The sequence below is a fragment of the Eptatretus burgeri genome, chromosome 12, assembly GCF_056783735.1.
Source record: "Eptatretus burgeri isolate ZD-2024b chromosome 12, Ebu_testis_v1, whole genome shotgun sequence".
Lineage (NCBI taxonomy): Eukaryota > Metazoa > Chordata > Myxini > Myxiniformes > Myxinidae > Eptatretus > Eptatretus burgeri.
The window spans coordinates 1,327,651-1,353,500 of NC_140972.1; the positions used below are offsets into that span (position 1 = coordinate 1,327,651).

The 25,850-nt window shown below is 40.5% G+C and overlaps 1 protein-coding gene across 1 annotated transcript; it reads right to left on the reverse strand.

The window, feature by feature from the left end:
• Positions 1–278: 278 nt before the first annotated feature.
• Positions 279–16,558, reverse strand: LOC147014965 (deoxyribonuclease gamma-like). The gene is made up of 8 exons (XM_085849228.1): positions 16,346–16,558; positions 12,836–12,933; positions 11,521–11,607; positions 5,055–5,167; positions 3,360–3,472; positions 2,714–2,859; positions 1,379–1,475; positions 279–832 (listed from the first exon to the last, which is right to left on the reverse strand). The coding sequence occupies exons 1-8, from the start codon at positions 16,487–16,489 to the stop codon at positions 773–775; spliced, it is 858 nt and encodes a 285-aa protein (XP_085705354.1). The 5' UTR covers positions 16,490–16,558; the 3' UTR covers positions 279–772.
• Positions 16,559–25,850: the final 9,292 nt, after the last annotated feature.

Sequence of the window (25,850 nt, forward strand, 5' to 3'; positions counted from 1 at the left end):
CAATTAAGTTCTGTTTTCAAGGCACACATCCTTTAATGGAATAACACAGCTGTGTGATCATCATCCCTAGTTTGTCTTGTGAAATCATTTGGAATGACATTTTGATCTATGTTTGTGTGAATGTTGTTCCCAATTGCAGCTTTTCTTCGGGTACATCTCTCGAATTGTACTGGATATCACATGGCCCATGACTTTTTGCAAACACCTAAAATGGAGCGGATTCTATAAATTATTTTCTTTCTGAAAATTATTCTGTCAGAATGATAACTACATGGCAGACCTCCACAAATGATTTATTATTCTTGTTCATGGCTTTCACACATTTATGAGGAGACCTGAAATGAAGCCATATTGAAGTGAACAGCAGGTAAGCAAATTCAAACGCAATACATTCATGTGTTTTCATGAGTTTTATTTGCAGGAAACAGACATTGATGGAAGAGTTACATAAAGAGTACAGGAGGAACAAGTAAATCAGAAGAAAAAGAACAGCTCGGTGAACTGGCATGCATAATGTGAAGAGGTTGTGAAAAGACTGCCCAATCACTTTACTGATGAACCCCAAGACAATACCATTTAAAACTTGTTCAATAAACCACTTATAGAATTATATGTTCGGCAAAAGATTTGCAAAGGGACAAGAAAAGCACAAATGCTGAATAATCACGAATTTAATCCCTTAAAAGCTCCATTATTAGCTGCATCCTTTCATTATGTGCTCTCGGCGATTGCATCAAATCGAGAGTTGCTCACGATCTTGGGTGCGACACGTTTAAACCGGTATTTCCTTCAGATCCACTTCGATAGGGTAATGGTCACTGACACACAGAGCCTGTGGGAGTATCAGGAAAAGGAATCCTTTAACCACGTTACTTTGAACATGTCCTCATAAACATTTCAAATCTTATCTCTTATCATCAAACTTATTGATCTAACAGATCAAATGTATTGTGTATAATATTACACTCGTCTCTGGGTACTTTAAATTCCAAACACACATTGATCATCTTCTGTGTTTACTGAGGACATTTATCACCTCTGAAATGTTGCTCCAGGTTCATTGAACTCATCCTCAATTAAAATGGGAAAAAGTATTATATAAAACAGAAATTTCATTAAACTGGGAAAACCAAAAAAATCATTACGTCCATGGAACACAGAACTGTATTAATTGTAAACCAGATAGATCTAAATGAAGGAGAAACGTAACCTTTCATCCTTCATTGCCATGTAAAACCCGATTGATGTACTTGTGCACACTTTATGGAACGCCAAGTATAACCAAGCACCAAACGATCAACCATCAATAGAAAAGTGCACTATGAATGATCGGTATGTTCTGAATGTCCAATCAGTGACAGGTATACCCTGCTCATACCTCATTCTCACTGAGAGAGTATTCCGTCTGAATGTTCAAAGGTTTTGCTGATCCAGGTACAATAGCCTCTTGTAATGCCGATCCAAAAACCACAAATCTGTAAGTTTGAAAACACGTGAAGGGAAACAAGGGGGAGAGAACCGAATTACACACAGAGGAAGGTAACTCCAACCCTACCCCAAAACCTAACCCAAACAGCACACAATATCTCATCATTATGTTTATCATGATAGGGTGTTGTGCCATTGGATGGACCAATGAATCGGTGTAGGATTTCAGAATGTAAGGATTCCCTGCAGATCCCACAAGGAAAAAGGTTAGGAAAACAAGTATAAAAAAGACATAAAATGACACAGCCCCGTTGTTTGAGTAATTTTGCTGTGTGGACGTGAAGGGCGAGCCCATATTTATGTGCAACTAAAATGGACGCCAGCCTACCAGTCGGCCATCTTCGATCTGATGTGTAAAAATAAATGACTAGCATATGTAAGACATCATTCGTTATGTGTATGACAAGTTTAAACAACATCGGTAAATGCATGTCCGAGAAATGGTTGAGGACACACGCACGCAGGGACGTGAACAGAAACCAAATCCGTTCGCCCTCATTTCGCATGAAGTCCAACAGAGGCTAATTAAGTTATTCATCTGAGATGGAAACCGACTTCGGAGTGGTTTCTGTGCCAGGTGTGTGTGTGTGTGTGTGTGTGTGTGTGTGTGTGTGTGTGTGTGTGTGTGTGTGTGTGTGTGTGTGTGTGTGTGTGTGTGTGTGTGTGTGTGTGTGTGTGTGTGTGTGTGTGTGTGTGTGTGTGTGTGTGTGTGTTCATTTATGTGTAGTGATGTAATCATATTGCAGTTGGTAGTTCATGAGTCTAACTGATAATCACACATAAATCATCATGAAACATGTAAAGATAATTTGTTACGAATCAAGAACACGTTTTTGCAAAGTTCCTTTGAAGAAAACAATTCACTTGTGTGTCTGCAAGGTGTTTATTATTTAGTTATTTATTTATTGATATTGCATTTAGTCTAAATGTTGTAGTTAACATTGGTTACTATTAACCAACACCAGGCTTGTGGTTAACAACTGAAGCTATGTCATTGTAAGAGGAAAGGGAAATGAAAGGAAATAGGTTGAGAGTTTGGAAAATAAGGGAAAGGGTTGGGGATAGGTAACAGGTAAGGAATCTGGGTGGAGTGGGGTAAGGAGAAGAACAAGTTTCACATTTTTGCGAATGTTATAACTGAATAATCCCAATGAGCACATCATTCAGGATTGTAGTTGCTCTTACTATATAATGTCCCAATATAATTGAGGAATTGCAAACAAACCGGTCATTTGCAGAGTTGATATCCTCTTTCACCATTGTGTCCATATTCTCATCAATGAGCCAAAGGAAGTCACCAAACTGGTTCAAACTTTCGTCCTCCTGAGGATGTTTCATGGCACTAAAGTCTCCGAGAAACATGGCGGTCATCTACAGAAGAAACAGAAAAAGGTAATGTGATCTCTTTGGATCCTCGATCACCAGAATTATATTATTTAATTTCTAATCTTCTTTCCAGATGAAGGATTGAAGGATGCGTGATGGTAATTGTGTAAATGTACTCATGTCCACGATTGAAGGATGTATGATCGACGTTATGGAAATGTACTTGTGTCCACAAAGCTCCATTTATGACTCCATTGATGATGTTGGCTTCGTGGACCCTCAAAAACCAGGGAATCCATCCAAACATTCGTTGCACATCCTGAGCCCTTGACTTTACACCATTGTTATTAAACTTTCTGAAGTATTTCTCAAAATTTTGTTGAAGGTTAATTTCAATATGTACCTGCGTTATAAATTATTGAATTTACATTGTGTCATAAAAAATATTTCAAGAGTCATAGAGTATGTGGAGTGGATATTAAATTTACAACGGGAGATCTGCACAGATTTTATTTAAAAAACGAGTTTTTTTTTATTGTTCTTACCGTGTTGTACCACTTTGATTGAACTGCTTGAAACATTGAAGAAAGTTTACGACTTTCTTTCTTCACTTCGTTTGGATCCGTCCAAATGGGGATAAGAATCAAATCCCTGATACCTGAGAAAACCAAAAATCATCCGTTATGATCCGCATAATCATTTGGCATAGGTTTTACGCCGGATGCCCTTCCTGACGCAACCCTGGTCGCCTCTTATGACACAGGGATATGGTACACCTATTCTAACCGGGGCATATATATATATATATATATATATATATATATATATATATATATATATATTTTTCCAACGAAATGTTTATGTTATATGTTGAACAAAAAACATACCTTGGTGTGTTTTGATGATCATTCAGAGAGATTTTTGAATATCGCTCATATTGGTCATCTTTCCTCATAAATGTGTGTGTGTGTCAGGCCATTCATCCGTTAATCTCCTCCATAACTCCAAAACTATGAAAACTCGGGGCCCTGAACTTTGCATGCATACGAAGGGAACTCCACTGGAGTGCATTAATGAAAATTGGGTGTTTGAGTTAATTAAAATACACCTTTGGAAGATATAATTGTTTGCAATGTTAGTTCATTGTGTTTGCTATTTTTCAATTTAATTTCGACCCAAGGAGTACACCTGAATGCACACCGCTGATATGTATTACCTTTAGTGGATTTGTCATTGGAAATCAGTACTGTGAGGATTTTGTAACAACGCACATCGTTGGTGCACTCAGTCCTTGGAAAAAGATGAACAAGCTCAATCTAGATCCATACATTGGGAACATAATCTGTGCAGAGCGTTGGTGCTGCCTAAGCAGTTTCCTGGGCTATTGGGCAGAATGCTGGACAGATCGCCACTCCGACACAGGATACCAACAAGCTGGTACTTATTTTTGCCAACCTCAGGATGACAGGCTGAGTCAACGCCACCTGGTCTTAATTCAACAGCAAATCGGAATTTGAACTCAGGACCCTCGGATACCAAGCTCACCATTCCAGCCATTAAGACATGACCCAGCAATACGCTGAATCGACTAACGTGGAAATCTGCTTCAAAGAAAAAAATCTCAAGTTTGCCACTCATGTTGAGCTCAAGGAGAACCTATCACTGTTCGCTCGACTGCTCATCAATGCATGATCACACCCAGATGTTGATCTCCAAGTCGCTGTTGGAATGTGCCAGTTCAGTTCCATTCCAAGATCTCGATTTACATCAGATGGCTCCCTTCAAGTCTGCCTGAACAAGTTTAAGCTGATGGCGATCTTGGAAGCTCACACACAAAAGGACAATGAACCAAGGCATCTCAACACTGATCTCGAAACAATCACAGACAATGGGGAAGAGCGAGACACCGATTATATGGTGTCCTCATTCTGGGATCTCAAAATGTATTATTGAACTCGTATAAAAACATGGAACCCGACTTGCTTTCAATGTTCCATAACATATCAACACATTTAATACAATAAACATTAGATTTATCATAAAATTCCCATGGGAATACACAAGGCCCTGTACCAATGGGGGTGTTATGGAACAATCAAACGAACTCATGAACAATCATCACACAATAATAAATCACATTCCAAATCTGTAATGAAGTGTAATGAAATATTAGTAAATATTCTTTTGTACCGATAAAAGAGCATTGTGTAAACTAAAATGTGAAAGTTTTTAATACTTACTGGTGTTATTGGCCTGAAACCTCACGAAGAATGCCTCTGGATGAAAGATATTATAATCTATTAATTTTGGACCCTGTTCCGTGGAATCATATTTCATCTCCACCAAGTCTGATCTGCAAACAAACAAAACCAGTAACTAAACTTGCATTGAATCGTGTACAACATGTAATACAAACTTCCTGCTCACATTTCTTACATCAAGGATTTTCAACTTTTGTATGTTTGGGTCGACCCCTTCACACATATGGCAAAAACAGAGACCTCTTTCAGGGAGTGATCCCTCCCAGGAAATGAAAACTTCTTTAATACATGGTGTCAGACTCACGGAAGAGATCCAAACAAATCGCACACAGACACACATCTACACACACACACACACACACACAGAGACAGGCACACACACACACACACACACACACACACACACACACACACACACACAGACACACACACACACAGACACACACAGGCACACACACACACACACACACACACACACACACACACACACACACAAACACACACACACACACACACATCACTTGTTCCAGGATTTTCAGTCATCTGATTGTTCTTCCTGCACATTGAAGTTATAATTGTGGTCACGTGGTATCTGTTGGTCATATTTCCGGGGTCATGTTTCCAGTATTAACTCTGTTGAACTGAACTTGGTTCACCGTAGCACTGATAACCATTTGTGTGCGGACATTGTTTCACTGTGTAATTGTTCTTTCACCGAATGTTTTTCTTTATCTACTTCCGGTAATTTCCCGTGAATCTCATGAACCAGTTTCCTCGTATTTGTTCCTCTGCTCGTCTGTTGAAGAATATTCCCTTCGTGATCTTGTCAACTTGGTTCATCATTCTCAACACTTGAAACCTATTGATCTTCTTCTTCCTCTGCTTTGAGGTTGGGGGATATTTGGGGGTTTTGATCTTTTTCCTACACGGTGTGTGCTCCACCTATTGTCGCTCTCGTTCTGCTCATGTTTATGTTATGGTAGAGTTGTGTTTATTTATGACGAACTCAACATTTGGATTCTTGTGTCCACAATGTATGACATCACAGTTTGAGTGGTGGTTGTCCGTAAACAGAGCGTTCTGTTCCATGTGTTCAACACAGACATCCCTCAGTATGTTTGCCATGAACTTGCCTGCCACACAACTCAAGTTGACACCATGCTAATTGCCTTGTTCATTCCTGTTTCCTTTCTTTTTGATCAGCACTCCGTCAGCTTTCCTCCAGCCTGATGGAACTGTTCCTTTGAGAAGGGATTTCTGCTCGATTAAACAGAAGGATGTACACACGTCATTCAGAATGTTGGAATGGATCTGATCTGATCCTGGGAACCTGTGTGGTTTTTAAGTGATTGTTATTATTTTATAAATTGGTACAATATGATGATGGTTGTGAAGGAGAACGAAATAGAAATTAAAGAGACATTGTCCACCAAAAATGTTCAAATTCAAATTGAGATTCAAGTTTGTTTCATTCTGAATTATCTTCAAGTTTTGAAGGTTTATCCTTTCTCTTCATCACAAATCGATGAATCCTGAAGTTGTTGATCCCTTGATAAGTGCAGGAAAAAAAGGGAAAGGATGTGATGAGAATCCACCGAGGAAGGATGTCGGTAAGAAACGATGGACGTCGTGGGAATATATATTATTGTGTACCTTATCGAGGCTCGTATGAGAGCGAGCACACAACACACAACAATGGGGGCATGAGACATGAGCGGCGGGAGTGGGAAGGACAACACAGTGGGGAACAGAGACATCAGCAAATCTGTGGAATGGGGCGGGGAGGGAGGGGGGGGGGGAACACGGGGGATACAAGATGGACATTACAGGGAATTTCAGTCAGGAAAGCAGGGAATTTGAAGCAGGTGGGTTTGGGGTGGACGAACGGGGGTACAAAAGATAGAGGTATTGGATGGGGGACAATAAGGTGTTGTGGTGAACAGCGGTTTTGAAGGCCTGGAGGGAAGAATGGGATTGAACAGAGTGAGGGAGTTTGTCCCAAAGGTGGGAAAAAGAGGAATGAAAGAGTGAAGGTGAGCAGTGTTTTGTGATTTTGGTGGTTTTACTCGAAGGGGTTGTTGGCGGACCTTGAGCACCCTTTGGAAACATAGTGGGGACAAATCACAGACTCAACAGGGAGGGGGGTGGGGGGCAAGACCGGAGAGGAGACGGCAGAAGACAAAAAGACCACTGACAGACCTGTGGTGAAAGAGAGAGAGAGGCCCAAAGACTCAGCCTCTTCATGGGAGATACCAATGATCCGAAATGCCTTGGTTTCCACAGGGTGAAGCCGAAAAACGTGGGAGGCAGGAGCACCAACCCAGAGGGGAAAGCAGAACTCCATCAGGCTGTGGACAAAAGCTTTGTAAGTGGTCAGTAGCTCAGGTGGGCCGAAGAAGGACTTTGCACGATGGAGGATTCCCAGTGACTGGCTTTGACTGGCTTTGAAGGCCAGGTTGGAAATGTGACTTTCCCAGGAAAGGTCATGGCAGATAGTGAGACCGAGAAGCTTGAAAGAAAGGACTTCTTCAGGAGGATTGTTCAGAATGTCGATCGGGAGGGGGGAGTCGGCGTTCCAGACGGTCCTTTCAGAGAGACATAGTGAGAGTGTGAGATTTGTCCGGATTGAAAGACATGTTCCACGTGTTGGACCAGTTTGTGATTTAACCCAGATCTGCAGTGAGCGAAGAAGCTGCTGCATGCCGGTCTGAGGGATGACCGATGGTATGGCAGAGGGTAGAGTCATCAGGTCAGGTCAGGTCAGGTATGGGAGAATGTGCCAGAGCAGCGCGTCACTGCGTCCACTTTCCATCGGTCGGTACTCCAGGGGCCTCCGTTTGGCCACCCTCCAGGCAGATGCCTGGCCCATCCCCATTACCTTGAGATGCCGATCAGCCTGCTGAAACCACGAGGCATGTGGTCAGCCCATTGGCCTCCTCCACTCAAGAGACTCCCTCAATGAGATAATCTGGTGAGCAGGATCAGCACTAGGAAAATGAGGCACATGTCCATACAGCCACAGCTGATGCTCACAGACAATGCAGGTAACAAATCTCATTTGAGTCTCTCTCAGCAACCACTACTTGGACAAAAAGTCCGACTAGCGATAACCAAGGATTCTCCGAAGAGACCTGGCACCAAATGAATTAAGTCTCCGTCTCAGATCCTTGGTCAGAATCCAAGTCTCGCATCCATAGAGCAAGACTGGAAGCACCAATGACCTGAAGACTCGAACTTTCATCCTCCCGCACAGGTACCGGCAGCGCCACACCCCATTATCCAGAAATCCATGACTCCCCAGGCCCGACCCAGATGTCTATTGACCTCTGATTCACAGCCAGCAGAGACATGAATATCACTGCCAAGGTAAGTGAATCTCACCACGACCTCAACATCCTCACCACAAACATGTACAGACAGGACAGCAGCATCCAAGATGTCATTGAGAACCTGGATCTTAGTCTTGACCCAGGAAATCCGTAATACCAGTGGCTCCCTCTCCTCATTCAGCACCTCGAGGGCCACCAAAAGGATATCTCAAGTCTCCACAAAGATGACTGCATCATCTGTGAAATCAAGGTCAGAGATCTTGACATTCCCAAACGATGCAAGGCAGCTTGATCTCTCTGATATCCTCCCTGGAATCCAGCCCATAGAAGTGCTGAAAAGTGTGGGGGGCAGTACGCACCCCTGACGAACTCCAGTAACAACTGGGAATATGTCAGCACTCTCAGTACCAGAGTGGTGTTCAGACATCAGATCGTTCAGTTTGGGTGGCACCCCATGAAGACCAAGAATCCTCCAGAGGGTATCCCGATTCACTGAATCAAATGATTTGCAGAGATCAATAAAGGCTGCAAGCAGCAAGAGTCATCAGCAAAGAGATAAATCGGATTTTCCAGAGAGTCGGAGAGATCGTTGATGAAAACAAAAAAAGGACAGGGCCCATAACCCTGCCTTGAGGAACTCCAGCCTGGACAGGAAGAGGGGATGAAAGCACTCCAGTTTGGGCCACACGTTGACTGCAACAGTCGAGGAAGTCTGCAAGCCATCAGTGTAGATTGTCTTGGAGACCATCGCAAGAGAGTTTGGGGAGCAGGACAGGGTGCGATACCTTCTGAAAAGCACGCGATATGTCTGGAGATATGGCTCTGATTTCATGTCTGACATTGAGGACCTCAATCCATTGTTGGTAGAGCAGAAGCAGAATATCCAGGATAGAGTGATCTGGTCTGAAACCAAATTGATTGGAAATCAGGCCATTGGGAGGAGGAAGGATTTAATGTCTGAACCGATGAAGGATTCCATAGCCTTGCTGATGATTGGGAGAAGGCTGATTGGTCTGCAGTTGCAGGGATCTGTTTTTGCACATTTTTTATGTGGGACAGTAAATTTTGCTGATTTCCAAGCTGATGGCAGATGACCTTGAACAAATGAGAGGGTGAATAGAACAGAGAGATGGTGAGCAAGCACAGAGGAGCAGGTTTTTAGGACACGTGGGCTGATGCCATCTGGACCTGTTGCAGAATCTGAGTCGAGGTTTGACAGCAAGCTCTCCACCATGTCAGGAGAAAAGGACACAGAGACCAGGGACAGTGGCATGCGACTTGGTAAGGTTGGGACAGAAAGCGATGGGTTTTGGACACAAGATTTCAATGCAAACACCGAGTTTAGGCATTCAGCCGTTTTCACTTACGGTATCAGCAGTGGGGCCAATTGAGGTCAGGGAGGGGATGGAGGGGGAACACACACCTGAAACTGATTTGATTAGTTTCCTCCAGGATTTGGAGGAGGGAGAGAGGTTTGAGAGTTCAGACTTGAGCTTGGAAAGATGTTGTTTTCTGGCTCTCCTGAGGGTAGATACACACTTGCTCCAAGCTTTATGGAAGGAACTGAGATTACCCTGAGTTGGGTTTGCTTTCCATGAGGAAAAGGGAAGTTGTTTCAGGAGAACTGCCTCGCCACAAGCTACAGTGAACCATGGGAGGGAGGAAGGGTAGGACAACTGAAGACGAGAGGGGATAAATCTGTGCATGAGGGAGAGCAAATATCTTCGAAAGAATTCCCAGGATAAGTTGATGTTGGAGAAAGTAGTGACGGGAGACCAGTCTTGAAGTTTGATGGCTTCTTGGAGAGCCTGCCAGTCAGCTTGAGTGAAATGTCAGACTCGAATGCACTGAGGTGGTTCTCTGATAACAGCCAGAGAGATGTCCACTTTGACAAGGACGTGGTCAGAAGAACCGATTGGAGCAGAGAAAGAACAGCCAATATTTTCAGGCAAATTTGTCAAAATCAGATCCAGAAGAGATGGAATACAATTGGTTGATATCCGGGTCAGGAAGTTGACCAGTCCCAATGAGTCGCATAGAGCTTTTGCTGAAGTGCCATGACAGGTGAGAGAGGTACCCACACCTTGCAAACTGGTATGATGACAATTGAAGTCACCACATATGAGGTCGAATTGAGAACAGACTGTGGAAATAGAACAAGACAGGTGAATTATGATGCAGTGAAGAGCACCACACGTGTGAAAGAGGCAGATGAGGCATTATAAGAAACCGTTATTATTATTATTATTATTATTGTTATAATTATTATTTGAGAGTTTTCATCAGATTAGGAAATGGAATGTTTGTAGAAAAAACCGTGGAGTTGAATCGTGAATGGGGAGAAACACGTGTTTATGGGAGGTGTAACGTCAAAAGTTAATTTATTTATTTCAAATAAGGATTGCGTTACATTTGGAAAAGGGAAGGTTGAGGTAAAATCGTGGAGGTGTGTGGTAAATATGGAACGGTAAACGCAGAGTGAAGCTGCTGGGTCAATGAAACGTATCAGGAAGAGTGGAGAGCGACACATGATTACAGGAGGTGTATATATAGAAAGGATACAAAGAAGATTATTAATTGTTGATGTATTTTTGAAGAATAGGTAAGATTCGCGAATGGAAGGTTGGTGGAAGAAATCGTGAAGGTAAAGGCTCGAGTGGGTCAGCGCAAGTAGAATAAAGGTGTGCCTGCAGGATTAAGAAGAAGAAGAGGAAGAAGCAGAAGGATCGGAACTCGTGGGTATGCCAGGAGAAAGGGAGATTATTTTTGGGGGGATTTAAGACAAGACACAGAGTGTTTTGTTGAGAGGGATGGGGGACGTTGGGAAAGTGGGGAAGATAGGAATTGCAGGTAATAGGGAGAGAATACAAATAAAAACCATTGTACACCAAGAGGGGAAGGATGGGTTGGAATGGAGTTGTAAGTGAAAAATCCCATTTTTATAAATATTATGTGAACTTGGACACGAAAGAAATGTTTATAATTCACTTTTTACATCCCATTCTCAAATCATCTTGGTACAACAAATGTCATGTGTGGATGTTTATAGAAGGGAATACAATTGATCTCACACCCCTCGATGTAATGATCCTTATCAAGATCATTGGATGACGTACCGGTAGATGAACGCAAACACTCTCCTCCAGGATCCTATCATCATTTCTTCACTCTTAATGTAGTTGTAGGTGTTTTCAGGGAACTCCCTAGGGGAGATGCTCCAGTTAATAAGTTCCAGTAAAACCTGTGTCAGGAAGTTGGATTTCAATGTAAACGTTCTTTTGATAATTCCATGTACTTTTCTGAACATCCATTTCAAAATAACATGAGATAAATATAATAATTATAAAGGTCCAACAACGTGAAGATATACAATGAAAAACAAACAACAAACAAAGTTAATGTAAAATGTGATGTAATAAAGAGCAGATCATGAACCATGCTTTAAACAGAGCGTCGGTGCTGCCGAAGTAGTTTACATGGCTCAGGTTACAATCATCGACGGGTCACCACTCTGACACAGGGAGTCAGGACAGGAATTTGGAATTTGGCCAATGTGCCAGAGATAGCTCGCCAACTCTTCACGAAGTACACCGTGGGATCAATAATGTCCAAAAACTAATACTGGAAGATGGGACGTCCAGTTCAACATCCATGCAAGGCATTGCACACACACGCACGCACACACACACACACACACACACACACACACACACACACACACACACACACACACACACACACACACACACAAACCCTGCCTGAGAAACCCCACCCTGAAAAATGATAGCTCGGCTGAGATTCAAACCCAGACGAGTCATCTTTGAGGTGAGTCTGCACACCTGCAGACCATGCTGCCAGCCCATGAGAGAAAGATGTAAGCAATTAAAATAGTAGATTATTAAATATAAACTAGATGATCCATGAGTTTAACATGATCAACCATCACAAGGTATTCCAATTCAGTCTCCAGATCTCTCTCAAAATGGTTCATTCTGGGAAGTCTATTATTTCCCTTTTCACTCTTGTCCATCTCTACTCTCTTATTTCCTGGCTTGGCGATGATGTACTCAAACACAAAACATGGTTCATGATGGAACCATTTGAGAACCTTCATAATTCCAGAAATAAACTCGAACAACCTCTGCCACTGTCAGAATGTTGCAGAGAAATGTGTGAGTGAACTGTAAAACTACATTTGAATAATTTCCTTCGAATTCTCAGAATTGTTTTCAGCTTAATCCAAACACTGTCATAAATATTTGATCTACAGCTTCATCATACCCTTCCAAATGTTTCTTTATTTCACAAGGACGGGGTAAGAGAAATGTCAAAGAGAAAAGTTCAAACTTCAGCACAAGGTCTTGTTCATGCTCATTGCCACTGACAGGCTTCGTTAAAATGTAGATTTTGTAAATTATGAAGTTGCCAAACCTGTTCAGGAGGTCGACTAACATTGCTGCTCGATTCACGTCTCCTTCCGAAGGAGGTTTTGTTGTGATCAAGAGGAGAATGTCACAACGTGTGAAAATCTAAAGAGAACAAACAAAAGATCACTGACTATGAGCTGCACATGAAAGAGAAATGAAACACAAAGACGATTTTCTTGATACAGGTCCAGATTTAGACTCATTGAACCTCAATTCATTCAAAACAATGGAGAATGTTTCATTCAATTCATTCAAAAAATTATTCAACAATTCATTCAAAAACAAGGATTGTGTGTTAACCTTTTGAACCCTGAGCTCCTTGGACTTTCTGTTCCCCCACCCTGGGATCCCTTCAGAAAAATAATTGAAAAGTTGAAATTTGTTTTATTTTTGTTTTCTGCGTTTAAAATTATTTTTCTAGTCCTGTAATTACAATTAAATGATATTTTGAATCAAAGACTGTCTTGCTTTCTTTCTTCTTGAGTTTCTCACCAATACTCCAGTTTGTGGTTGCATTCAAACGAGCAGTCATATCCTGACTTTCCGATAAATAAGAATTCTTCACAGTCCGTGCACCAGTGTATTGTCTTGCAGCGTTTTGGCAAGTCCTCGTCCTTTGCCCGAGAGTTCCTTTGCTTTGCCATGATGTCCTTCTCTCTGCACACAACACATCGATTGTTGGTAGTCGCATGTGGAGCCTTTTCTACATCATGGTGAGCATCCCGTTTCAGTCGTCACTCATCCTGAAACTGCTGAGCGTCGATTACCAAATGCTGTTTCAGTGGATTGAACATCTCCTGCAAGTTCCTGACAGTTTCTCCATAAATAAATGGAAATTGACTGCTCTCTTGTTTGGTGGAGCATGGCACTTTGTGAAACCCATCAGAATGTATGCATTGTACACAGTGCACATGAAGAATTTTATTATCAAGCGACCTGGCCATTTATCGTGGCGGTGGCATTTCTGCAATTGAGTAATTTGGTCATTTTTGTTTGTCCATCCCCCCCCATTTCTGCATTATGGGCGTTCACTGCTTTTGGACAAGCAAGAGGAATCTTTCTTTTTTCAGCACCATCCCATTGAATCCCATTGAAGAGAAATTCCCATTCCCCTTTTTGATTTCATTGTTTCACCTTGTGAGGGTCTTGGGAAATTATCTTCTGCTGGTCATAGTAGTTCCATACCTCCTTATCCATTGTTGTGTGATCATACACTTAACCACCTGAACTGAGGTGTTGAATCTGTCAGTGTACAGGGAATAATTCCATCCTGAGAATTTGTCAGTCATTCGGACGACCAAGTTCCCTGTAACCCCAAGGTTATCGATAGCTTCGGCATCATCTCTCCTCCCAGTGCAAACTTCAACATGACACTGTAAACTCCAAATCCATCCTCTCCACGTCCTCTGCCCCAACCACGCCATCGACCTCGACCACACCCCCCACCAACACCTCTGTGAACTCTCACAGCATTGTTGTCAGTACTGTCAGTTTCACTTTCCTGTTTGAAAAGTCATTCCCCTACTCAAAATCACGATAATCATCATCATCATCATCATCATCCACATCATCATCATCCACCTTCCTCATCAACAGACATCACATTTCGACTCATTTTGGAATGCTTTTTCACTAAAAACCTTCAAAAACGTTCGTGAATCTCATGCTACAACTTCCGCAGAATATTCACTTTGGTGTATTCACTAGGATGGGCCGATTGTGGTGTGTAACAAAGCGTGTGCACGGGGAAATCCTCCCTCGCACTTCCTGAGCTGTCCGCGGCAACATGGACCGAAGATCAGGTGCAATATAATGGAGCCACTAATTGCTCAGGAAGTTACTCGTGATAAACAAGAGCATGTGGTGGCCGGTTACTGACCTGCCGCTTGGGCTTATGGAGGTTTCTTGAGCAGCTGCTTTCCCACCGCAAGGGTGAGAGAGTTAAAAAAAAAAATCTCAAATTCGCAGGTTTGAGTGAACATTACAAAAATATTAGAACTAATTTGTGTGGTTACAAAAAGCAAAACAATTATAAGATCTTATGAATATTTTCAAGTGTATTTGTTTGTTTGTGTGTTCGTATGTTATTATTTCATGGGTAAACCATAGCATCAAGAAGCCACAAATTTTGGGTGTCAGTCCTTCAGAATCTGACCAAGGTTTTAAGTGACAACACATTGCTCTGTTTTCAGGCTGCCAAAGGCCACTAGAAAGTGTATATTGGGATGTGGGGTAAGACAGTGCGGTCGCCATCCCGCAGACAAAAGGTAACCACCGTGAGGCTCGTAACTTCATCGCTGTTCAATGTCCGATACATCCCGAAATAACCGCTGTGAAAAGCTCACCCAGGTGGGCAGCATAGGGTGGGTACCATCTCCCCCCAATCTTTGGACAGCACTGGGTGGCCACTTGTGGTTATCAATCGAATTCACAAACATTCCCAATGCAATATTATTTTGTATTCATTTTTAATTCCTCAAGAGAGTGCATCGAAGTGAAACATAAAAAAAACAAACAAGCACACAATTCTCAAATTCGATATGTTATGATGACAGGTTATATCTTCCAGAAGTATGTATTTAATTTTTTCCCCAAATTAATATATCCTTGACAATTAAATTACTTCATATCATTCATGTGAAGAAATGTAAGAGATATTTTAGATATCTTGGAAAATTCCTTGGAACAAACATGAAAATCTCATCTGGATGAATTCCTGCTTCTTCTCATGAGACAATGCTAATTATTGCTGCAGCTTTTATCCAAATATCATTCAAAAATGTATAAGCATAAATTTATTTTATAATAACATCTCATTTTGTTGTATCTCTCCTCCCACTAAACTCATTTTCATGTCACATTGGATTCCTAATAAAGAAATGCCTTTGCAACTCACCTCTGTCACAACTTGCAAACTTTATTTTCCGATTCCTAAAGGAATATTATCTCCACACCCTTATTACAAAAAGAAGATCGGGGTGATCGAGGCACATTGCTTCTCTTGACTGGTTTAGGGAAAGTGTTATGTTCTTCAAACCAATCATTAACCATATTGGCCTGTTTTTAGGAGGTCTTTTACCAGATTTATAGTGTCTCTTAATGTCTACATAGCATCGCCTTCGAATCAAAACATTCTTTCTGAAAATTGACCATTTGTTTGTGAGAACCTTTTGATTCTAAGGTGGTGAAAGTCATGAAGCATCTCTTCAGAAGTTGTATTTACTCCTTCAGAGGGATCAAAACACCCAAATGATGTAACACACATTTAGTAAATCACGTCCAACTCCTTCATCTGATTTTACAGCACAAACAATTAAAATAAATGCCTTATAAATGACACCAATTTCACTGAAATGTGTGATTTATTATACACTTAAGCAAATGACAAAATTTTTCAATGGAACTGTCTTTATTTTTGCAATGAAGACAGTAATTACTTTCCTAGTTATTTTCATCATCTTCACTTTTAAAACTTACATCAAAACCCCCATTATCATGCACAGATTTTGCTTACCTTGATTATCTCCTGCATGACTGTTGGACATTGCGATTGAACTCTGTTGCAGACCAGCCCACTGTATGAACAAACTTTCAATGCATGGTTGATGTCAAAACAGCAGGCGAGGATGAAAAAGAACAAGAACAACGACTTATGCATCTTTCACTGGTGAGGAAAACAGTCGGCAAAATGTTCAAACTGCAGACGAAAAGGTTCACACAAGTGGTGAGGTCGAAGTTGGTCCTTATATAGCACCTCTTGACACATTTTGTGCCAAAGGTGTGGCTTTGCTGATGACAAGTGCTGATCCATGCTTTCTGCAGGTAGGGACATTGTGATAAATAACAGGCTTTATTTCACAACACGTTTCGTTCCTCCACACATCATAAATAAAGAAGGAAACTTTTATGTTCTGGTTGAACAAGGACACACTTGTTTCAAGAAGGAAAGAACATCTTTATTCAAAGGACATTCTGTTCCCTCCACCGAGTCGACATGGTGGTTAAATGGTTAGATTTGAGGTGTCTCAGAGATCTTGCAAAAGTCTCATTCAAAACAATTTTTAAAAAGGTAAATTTGTCTTTTTGATCAATTTGTATACCTTGACGATGCTCATATGAGAGCAAAAGCATGGTTGATGGTTGATGCATGGTTGATGACGAAGAACATAATGCATGGTTGATGTCTTATTAAATAACAGATGAAATTGATCTCTCATTTTAAACAATTTAATAACAGGTTTAATTGATCTGTCTTTTGTAAACAATTTAATTACTGGTGAAATTGATCTCTCTTTTTAATCAATTTAATAACACGTGAAATTGATCTCTCTTTTTAATCAATTTAATAACAGGTTTAATTGATCTCTCCTTTTAAACAATTTAATAACAGGTGAAATTGATCTCTCTTTTGAAACAATTTCATATCAGCTGCAATTGATCTCTCTTCTTAAACAATTTAATCACTGATGAAATTGATGTTTTTTTAAACAATTTAATTACAGGTGAAATTGATCACTCTTTTTAAACAATTTAATTACAGGTGAAATTGATCTCTCCTTTTGAACAATATAATCTTCTTGTTTTTCTTCTTCTTTCGGCTGCTCCCGTTAGGTCGCCACAGCGGATCATCCGTTATGATCCGCATAATGATTTGGCACAGGTTTTACACCGGATGCCCTTCCTGACGCAACCCTGGTCTCCTCTTATGACACAGGGATATGGTACACCTATTCTAACTGGGGCATACACCGGGCCCAGTACACTGGTACTCCCTTTGCCGACCTCAGAAGGATGACAGGCTGAGACAACCTCCTGGTGTGTATTAATTCAAGCGGCCAACGGGGCTTGAACTCAGGACCTTTGGATCCCAAGCCGCTACCCAAACCACTACGCCAACACCAGGCTTTTTTTTAAGCCAACACCAGGCTTTTTAAACAATTTAATAACAGGTTTAATTGATCGTTTTTTAAACAATTTAATAACAGGTGAAATTGATCTTTCTATTTAAAACAATTTAATATCAGGTGGAATTGATCTGTCTTCTTAAACAATTTAATATCAGGTGGAATTGATCTCTCTTCTTCAACAACTTAATAACAGGTGAAATTGATATATCTATTTAAAACAACTTAATAACAGGTGAAATTGATCTCTCTTCTTCAACAATTTAACAACAGGTGGAATTGATCTCTCTTCTTCAACAATTTAATTACAGGTGAAATTGATCTCTCTTCTTCAACAACTTAATAACAGGTGGATTTGATCTCTCTTCTTCAACAATTTAATAACAGGTGGATTTGATCTCTCTTCTTGAACAATTTAATAACAGGTGGAATTGATCTCTCTTCTTCAACAATTTAATAACAGGTGGAATTGATCTCTCTTCTTCAACAATTTAATAACAGGTGGAATTGATCTCTCTTCTTCAACAATTTAAGAACAGGTGAAATTGATATGTCTATTTAAAACAATTTAATAACAGGTGAAATTGATATGTCTATTTAAAACAATTTAATAACAGGTGAAATTGATATGTCTATTTAAAACAATTTAATATCAGGTGGAATTGATATGTCTATTTAAAACAATTTAATAACAGATGAAATTGATATGTCTATTTAAAACAACTTAATAACAGGTGAAATTGATCTCTCTTCTTCAACAATTTAACAACAGGTGGAATTGATCTCTCTTCTTCAACAATTTAATAACAGGTGATATTGTTCTCTCTTCTTCAACAATTAATAACAGGTGGAATTGATCTCTCTTCTTCAACAATTTAATAACAGGTGGAATTGATCTCTCTTCTTCAACAATTTAATAACAGGTGGAATTGATCTCTCTTCTTCAACAATTTAATAACAGGTGGAATTGATCTCTCTTCTTCAACAATTTAATAACAGGTGAAATTGATATGTCTATTTAAAACAATTTAATAACAGGTGAAATTGATATGTCTATTTAAAACAATTTAATTACAGGTGGAATTGATATGTCTATTTAAAACAATTTAATAACAGGTGAAATTGATATGTCTATTACAAACAATTTAATAAAAGGTGAAATTGATATGTCTATTTAAAACAATTTAATAACAGGTGAAATTGATATGTCTATTTAAAACAATTTAATAACAGGTGAAATTGATATGTCTATTTAAAACTGCTACAAACTAATTTGCAAATGATCGACACAAAGTGCAATATTAATTCTTCCAAATTATAATCATCATTTTGACTTTTTAAATATTCTGATATTCTTTTAAAAATGTCATTAATTCTGATAATGAAAGACGATGACCATTGATTATTCTGACAGAGATCATCAGACGTCACGATGTGTTGACTTTATCTTCATGTGTGCGCATTGTGACTGAAGAATCTCATTGAAACCTGTACATCATCAATCTATTTCACAAAATGTTCTTTTATTTGTTCTGCAAGATTCCACACCCATCAGAATTAATGGTAACAAAATTCAAAATGTTCAAAGACTTCTTGGTCATAATGTCCCACATCTGACCTTGTCTGGGCCGGTTTAAAGAAATATGCACACAGGAGGGAAAAATCAGAAAGTTTTTATCGCCTTGGTCAAAAACAACAAACGCACAGGAATGCAAGCAACGGTCAAACAGCGGTCCAACTACCAGCAAAGCAATTCTGGACAGATTAATATATCAGGCTGTCAGCATCATATAATTCCTTTACAGAGGTTTGTCAGTACACAAAGGCTTGCCAGCACATTGATGAGAAATCTAAGAACAGAGAGAGAAAGGGAGGGGAAGAGAATGGAGGAAGAAAAAGAGAGGACATGGAGTACATCCAGAGAGCAATTCGAGAATAATGAAAGAATAATACAGGAAAGCAGACATAAAGCTGTGGAGGCAATTGGCTTTTGGCCTTTTGGCTCCAATACATAATAAGCAAGAGAGGATACATTTGATTACAAGTTCTAATAAAATACATTTGATTATAACTTCCAATAAAATGAGTTGCATCAAGGTGAATATATGTGGAGTAATTAGAAACAGGGGTAGTGAAAAGAAAACAGGTGTAGCAATTAATGTTAATAGAAACGGGTGTGGTAATTAGAAACAGGTGTAAACTGAGACAACAATACTTATTAATGGCCACATTCAAACATTCATTATAAAACGACCAAAACAAGAAAGACTGACTCAATCAGTCAATTTCCTGACCCAGATCAAAACCAATGGATCTCCATCTCTTCTGGATCTGATTTTGACAAAATTTCCCTGAAAATATCTGCTGTTTTTCCTCCACTCCAATCACTTATTCAGACCACGTCCTTGTCAATGTGAACATCTCTCTGGCTGTCATCAGAGAACCCCCTCAGCGCCGTCGAATCTGGTATTTCACTCAAGCCGGCTGGCAGGTTCTCCAAGCAGCCATCAAACTTCTAGACTGGTGTTTCTCTACTTTCTTTCGCAAAGCAGCCATCGCTACTTTCTCCAACATCAACTCATCCTGGGAATTCTTTCCAAGAAACTTGCTCTCTCTCATGCACAGATTTATCCCCTGTCGTCTTCAGTTGTCCTACCCTTCCTCTCGCCCATGGTTCACTGAGGCTTGTTACGAGGCAGTTGTCCTGAAACAACTTGCCTTTGCCTCAGGAAAGCAAACCCAACTGAGGGTAATCTCAGTTCCTTCCAAAAGCTCAGTACAAGTGTGTATTTACCCTCAGGAGAGCCAGAAAACATCTTTCTAAGGTCAAGTCTGAACTCTCAACCTCTCTCCCTTCTCCAAATCCTGGTGGCATCTAATCAAATCTGTTTCTGGTGTATGTTCCCTTCCATCCCCTCCCTTACCTCAAATGGCCGCACTGCTGAGACCGCATGTGAAAAAGCTGAATGCCTAAACTCGGTGTTTGCATCAAAATCTCGTGACCAAAACCCACTGCTTTCTGTACCAACCTTACCCAGTTGCATGCAACTGTCCCTGGTCTCTGTGTCCTTTTCTTCTGACAAGGTGGAGAGCTTGCATTCAAACCTCGACTCAGATTCTGCAACCGGTCCTGAAGGCATCAGCCCACGTGTCCTAAAAACCTGCTCGCTCCTCTGCTCTTGCTCACCCTCTCTCTGTTCTATTCACCCTCTCATTTGCTCAACGTCATCTGCCATCTGCTTGGAAATCAGCAAACATCACTGCCCTGCATAAAAAGGTGCAAAAACAGTTCCCTGTAACTGCAGACCAATCGGCCTTCTCCCAATCATCAGCAAGGTTATGGAATCCATCATCGCTTCAGACATTAAGTCCTTTCTCTTCTCTAATGGCCTGATTTCCGATCATCAATTTAGTTTCAGACCAGGTCACCTTATGCTGGATATGCTGCTTCTGCTCTCCCAACAATGGATGGAGGTCCTCAATGGCGGACATGAAATCAGAACCATATCCCAAGACATATTGCGTGCTTTTGACACGGTCTGACACCCTGCCCTGCTCACCAAACTCTCTTCCTATGGTATCCAAGGCCATCTCCACTCATGACTCGCAGACTTCCTCTCCTGTCACAGTCAACGTGTGACCCTAAATGGAGTTCTTTCATCCCCTCTTCTTGTCCAGGCTGGATTTCCTCAAGGCAGCGTTCTGGGCCCTGTTCTTTTTCTGGTTTTCATCAATGATCTCTCCAACTCTGGAAAATCCTCTTTATCTCTTTGCTGATGACTCCACCCTCTGCCGTACCATCGGTCATCCCTCAGACCGGCAAGCAGCAGCTTCTTCACTCACTGCAGATCTGGGTAAAATCAAAAATGGTCCAACACGTGGAACATATCTTTCAATCCAGACAAATCTTGCACTCTCACTTTGTTTCTCCGAAAGGACCGTTTCGAACCCCACCATTTCCAAAGCCAGTCGACAACTGGGAATCCTCCGTCGTGCAAAGTCCTTCCTTGGCTCACCTGAGTTCTTGACCACATACAAATCTTTCGTCCACAGCCTGATGGAGTACTCCCCTCTGGGCTGGTGCTCCTGCCTCCGACCTTTCTCGGCTTCACGCTGTGGAAACCAAGGCATTTAGGATCATTTGTGTCTCCCGCACTGAGGCTGCCTTTCGGCCACTCACTCTCTCGCTGCAGGCAGGTTGGTGGTCTTTCTGTTTTCTACTGTGTCCCTCTCTGGTCTCGCCCCCCCCGCCCTCTCTGTGATTTATCCCCACAATATTTCCGCAGGTCGCTCAAGGTCTGCTATCAACGCCCTTCTGGTAAAACTACCAAAATCACGAATCACTGCTCACCTTCACTCTTTCATTCCTCTTTTTCCAACTTTTGGAACAAACTCCCTCACTCTGTTCAATCCCATTCTTCCCTCCAGGCCTTCAAAACAACTGTCCACCACCACCTCTTATCATCCCCCATCCAAATCCTCAATCTTTTCTACCCCCATTAATCCAACCCAAACTCACCCGCTTCAAATTTCCTGCTTTCCTTCAAGAAAGTCCCTGTAATGTCCATCTTTTATACCCCGTGTTCCCCGCCCCATACCTCTCCCTTCCACAGATTAATGTCTCCGTTCCCCACTGTTTTGTCCTTCCCTCTCCCACCCCTCTTGTCTCATGCCCCCCTTGCTGTGCGTTGTCTGTGAGCTCTCATACGAGCCTCGACAAGATCGACAAAAATAAAATAAAACTAGAACTGCCACTTTATAACTTCTGGCAGTGATGACCGGGTACCCGTAAATGACGCCTTTGATACGACGTGAGACTTAAACGACGGTCGCAAAGTTTCACGACGATACGATGAGCGGTTCTGGAGAAAACGATATTTAATGTTGTTCTTGAATCCGACGTGGCTGCCAAACCGTGTGACCTATCGATTAGAAATTAAAAAAATTATATTCACCACTCGTGTGCGATACGTACGTGAAGTTTAGCCTCGATCTGACCGGCCGTTCTGGAGAAGAAGATGTTTGAAGGTTTTAGGGTAAATTTGACCGTGGCCGCCAAACCGTGTGACCTTTCGATTAGAAATTAACAGACTTGTGAAAGGATGTCTTGGGGAAAGTGTGCGTGAATTTTTGTCTCGATCTGTCCGGCTGTTCTGGAGAAGAAGATTTAAAAAAAATTATTAATTTTCAATCCATACCAAGATGGCTGACGAACCATGTGACCGATAACATCACAAATTTATATTCTGCTTCAAACCGTGTATTGGAACACGTCTGTCAAGTTTAGTGTTCATCAGAAAATGTGTGTTTTTCTATCCAAGATGGCCGCCACACAATGTGACTTGTGACATCATAATTTTTAGCATGTCTTATTTTCACACTTCATTATTTACTCTTCTTCGTCATTGTTTACTCTTGTTCTTCGTTTTTTACTCTTCTTCTTCATATTTTACTCTTCTTCTTCATTGTTTTACTCTTCTTCTTCATTTTTTTGTCTTCTTCTTCTTCATATTTTTTTACTCTTCTTCTTCATTTTTTACTCCTTCTTCATTTTTTACTCTTGTACTTCATTATTTACTCTTCTTTTTCTTCTTCTTCATTTTTCCCTTCTTCTTCAATTTTTACTCTTATTCTTCATTTTTCACTCTTCTTCATTTAGACTCTTCTTCTTCTTCTTCTTCATTATTTACTCTACATCTTCATTTTTTACTCTTCTTCTTCATTATTTAGTCTTCTTCTTCATTTTTTCTCTTCTTCTTCTTGTTTTAGTCTTCTTCTTCATTTTTTACTCTTCTTCTTCTTCATTATTTACTCTTCTAAATTAAAATGAAGAGAGCTCGGTGTTCTTCTTCTTCTTCTTCTTCTGCTGAAGGCAAAACCTTGAGGACGAGGCTCTTGGACACATTGGTCCTCGTTAACATATGTGCAGGCATGAGGCTAGATTATAGTAGCCAAGTATTGCTTTGATAGATTATGTGGTTCCAGAGAAAACATTATTTAATATAATTCTTGAATCCAACATGGCCGACAAAGCATGTGACCTATCAATTTGAAATTAACAAAGTTATATTCACTACTCGTGTGCACTATCCACACCTCAGCCTTTGATACGACATGAGATACATGAGATGACAAAAAAAATTATATTCTGCTTTCAACTGTGTCGTGAAACATGTCCGTGAATTTCGTGTTTACGGAAAAGGTGCGTTTTTCTATCCAAGATGGCCGCCAAACTATGTGACTTGTGACATCATAATTTCTACCATGTATGCAGACATCATAGGGGATGACAGTTGCAAATTTTTGCTTTGATAGGTTACGCCGTTCCAGAGAAAACATTATTTAATATTTTATTACATCCAACATGGCCACCAAACCATGTGACTAGTGACGTAATAATTTTTACCATGTATGCAGAATTGATGGAAGATGGCATTTGCAAATTTTCGCTTCGAAAGGTTAAGCGGTTCCATAGAAAACATTATTTAATATTTTTTTCAAATCCAACATGGCTGCCAAACGATGTGACCTATCAATTAGAAATTAACAAATTTGTATTCCCTACTCATGCGCAATAGGTATGTGAAGTTTCCCCTTGATCAGATCAGCCATTCTGGAGAAGATGTTTGAAGGTTTTAGGGTAAATTCAAGATGGACGCTAAACCATGTGACTGATCAAGAAGAAATTAACAAACTTGAGAAAGCACCACATGGGGAATACAAGTGTAAAGTTTCGTCTCAATCTGTCTTGCCGTTCTGGAGAAGAAGGTTTTTTAAATTTATTCATTTTAAATCCAAGATGGCTGCCGAACCATGTGACCGAAAACTTCATAAATTTAAATTCAGCTTCCCATCGGGGACCCAAAGAAGTCTGTGAAGTTTCATATAAATTGAATAAGGTCTGTTTTTCTGTCCAAGATGGCCGCCAAACCATGTGACTTGTGACGTCATAATTATTAATATGAATGCAGACACCATAGAGGATGATAGTTGCAAATTTTCGCTTCCATAGCTTATGTCATTCCAGAGAAAACATTATTTAATATTTTTCTTGAATCCAACATGGCTGCCAAACCATGTGACCTATCAATTCGACATTAACAAATTTACATTCCCGACTCGTGTGCAATATGTTTGTGAAGGTTCCCCTTGATCTGACAAGCCGTTCGGGAGAAGAAGATGTTTGAAGGTTTCCGGTAAATTCAAGATTGCCGCCAAACCGTATAACTGATCAATAAGAAATTAACAAACTTGTTAAAGGACCTCATGAAGAATGTGTGTGTAAAGTTTCGCCTCAATCTGTTTAGCCGTTCTGGAGAAGATTTTTTTTAATCCCAAAACAAGATGGCTGCCAAACCAAGTGACCAATGACGTCACAATATATTTTTTCTACGGTGAATTGTTGTGCAGATGAGGCTCAAGAAATTTCAAATTTTTCTGATGCAGTGTTGTACCTAATGAATTTTTACCGGCACACCTCTTGACCGATGACCTCACGAAAAATCAACCTGTTTCCCTTGAGGAGCTTATTCAAATGTTTCAAGCGAAAAAATTTCCATCGCACCGTTTCAGAGATACAGAGGTCCAAAGTTTTTCGGTTTTTTTCAAGATGGCGCCCGCACCACGTGACCTATGACGTCACAATTACCAATTCAGTTTGCTATCAAAAAAGATACATACTATAGTGAAAATGTCGTGTCGATCGGACTTACCGTTCTTGAGAAATTTCTTTTTAAAGCGAAAGAACCCGCAAATTGCCGGCGGAAAAAGAACAAATAATAAAGAATAAGGAAATAAACAGAAGAAAAACAATGGGGTTCCCTGTCAGAATGATGCGCAATAGGTATGTGAATAGGTATGTCAGAATACGCAATCGGTACGCAATAGGTATGTCAGAATGACAGGGAACCCTAATGAAATATAAGGAAGTCCACTTCTCCACTTGTGTGTACTGTTGGTGATGCATTCATTGCATGGAGGAACTATAATGTCGACTACAGTCATGCGCACTTAACGACGGGGTTACGTTCTGAGAAATGCATTGTTTTGCGACGTTGTCGTTGTGCGAACATCATATACATACATACATATATATATATATATATATATATATAT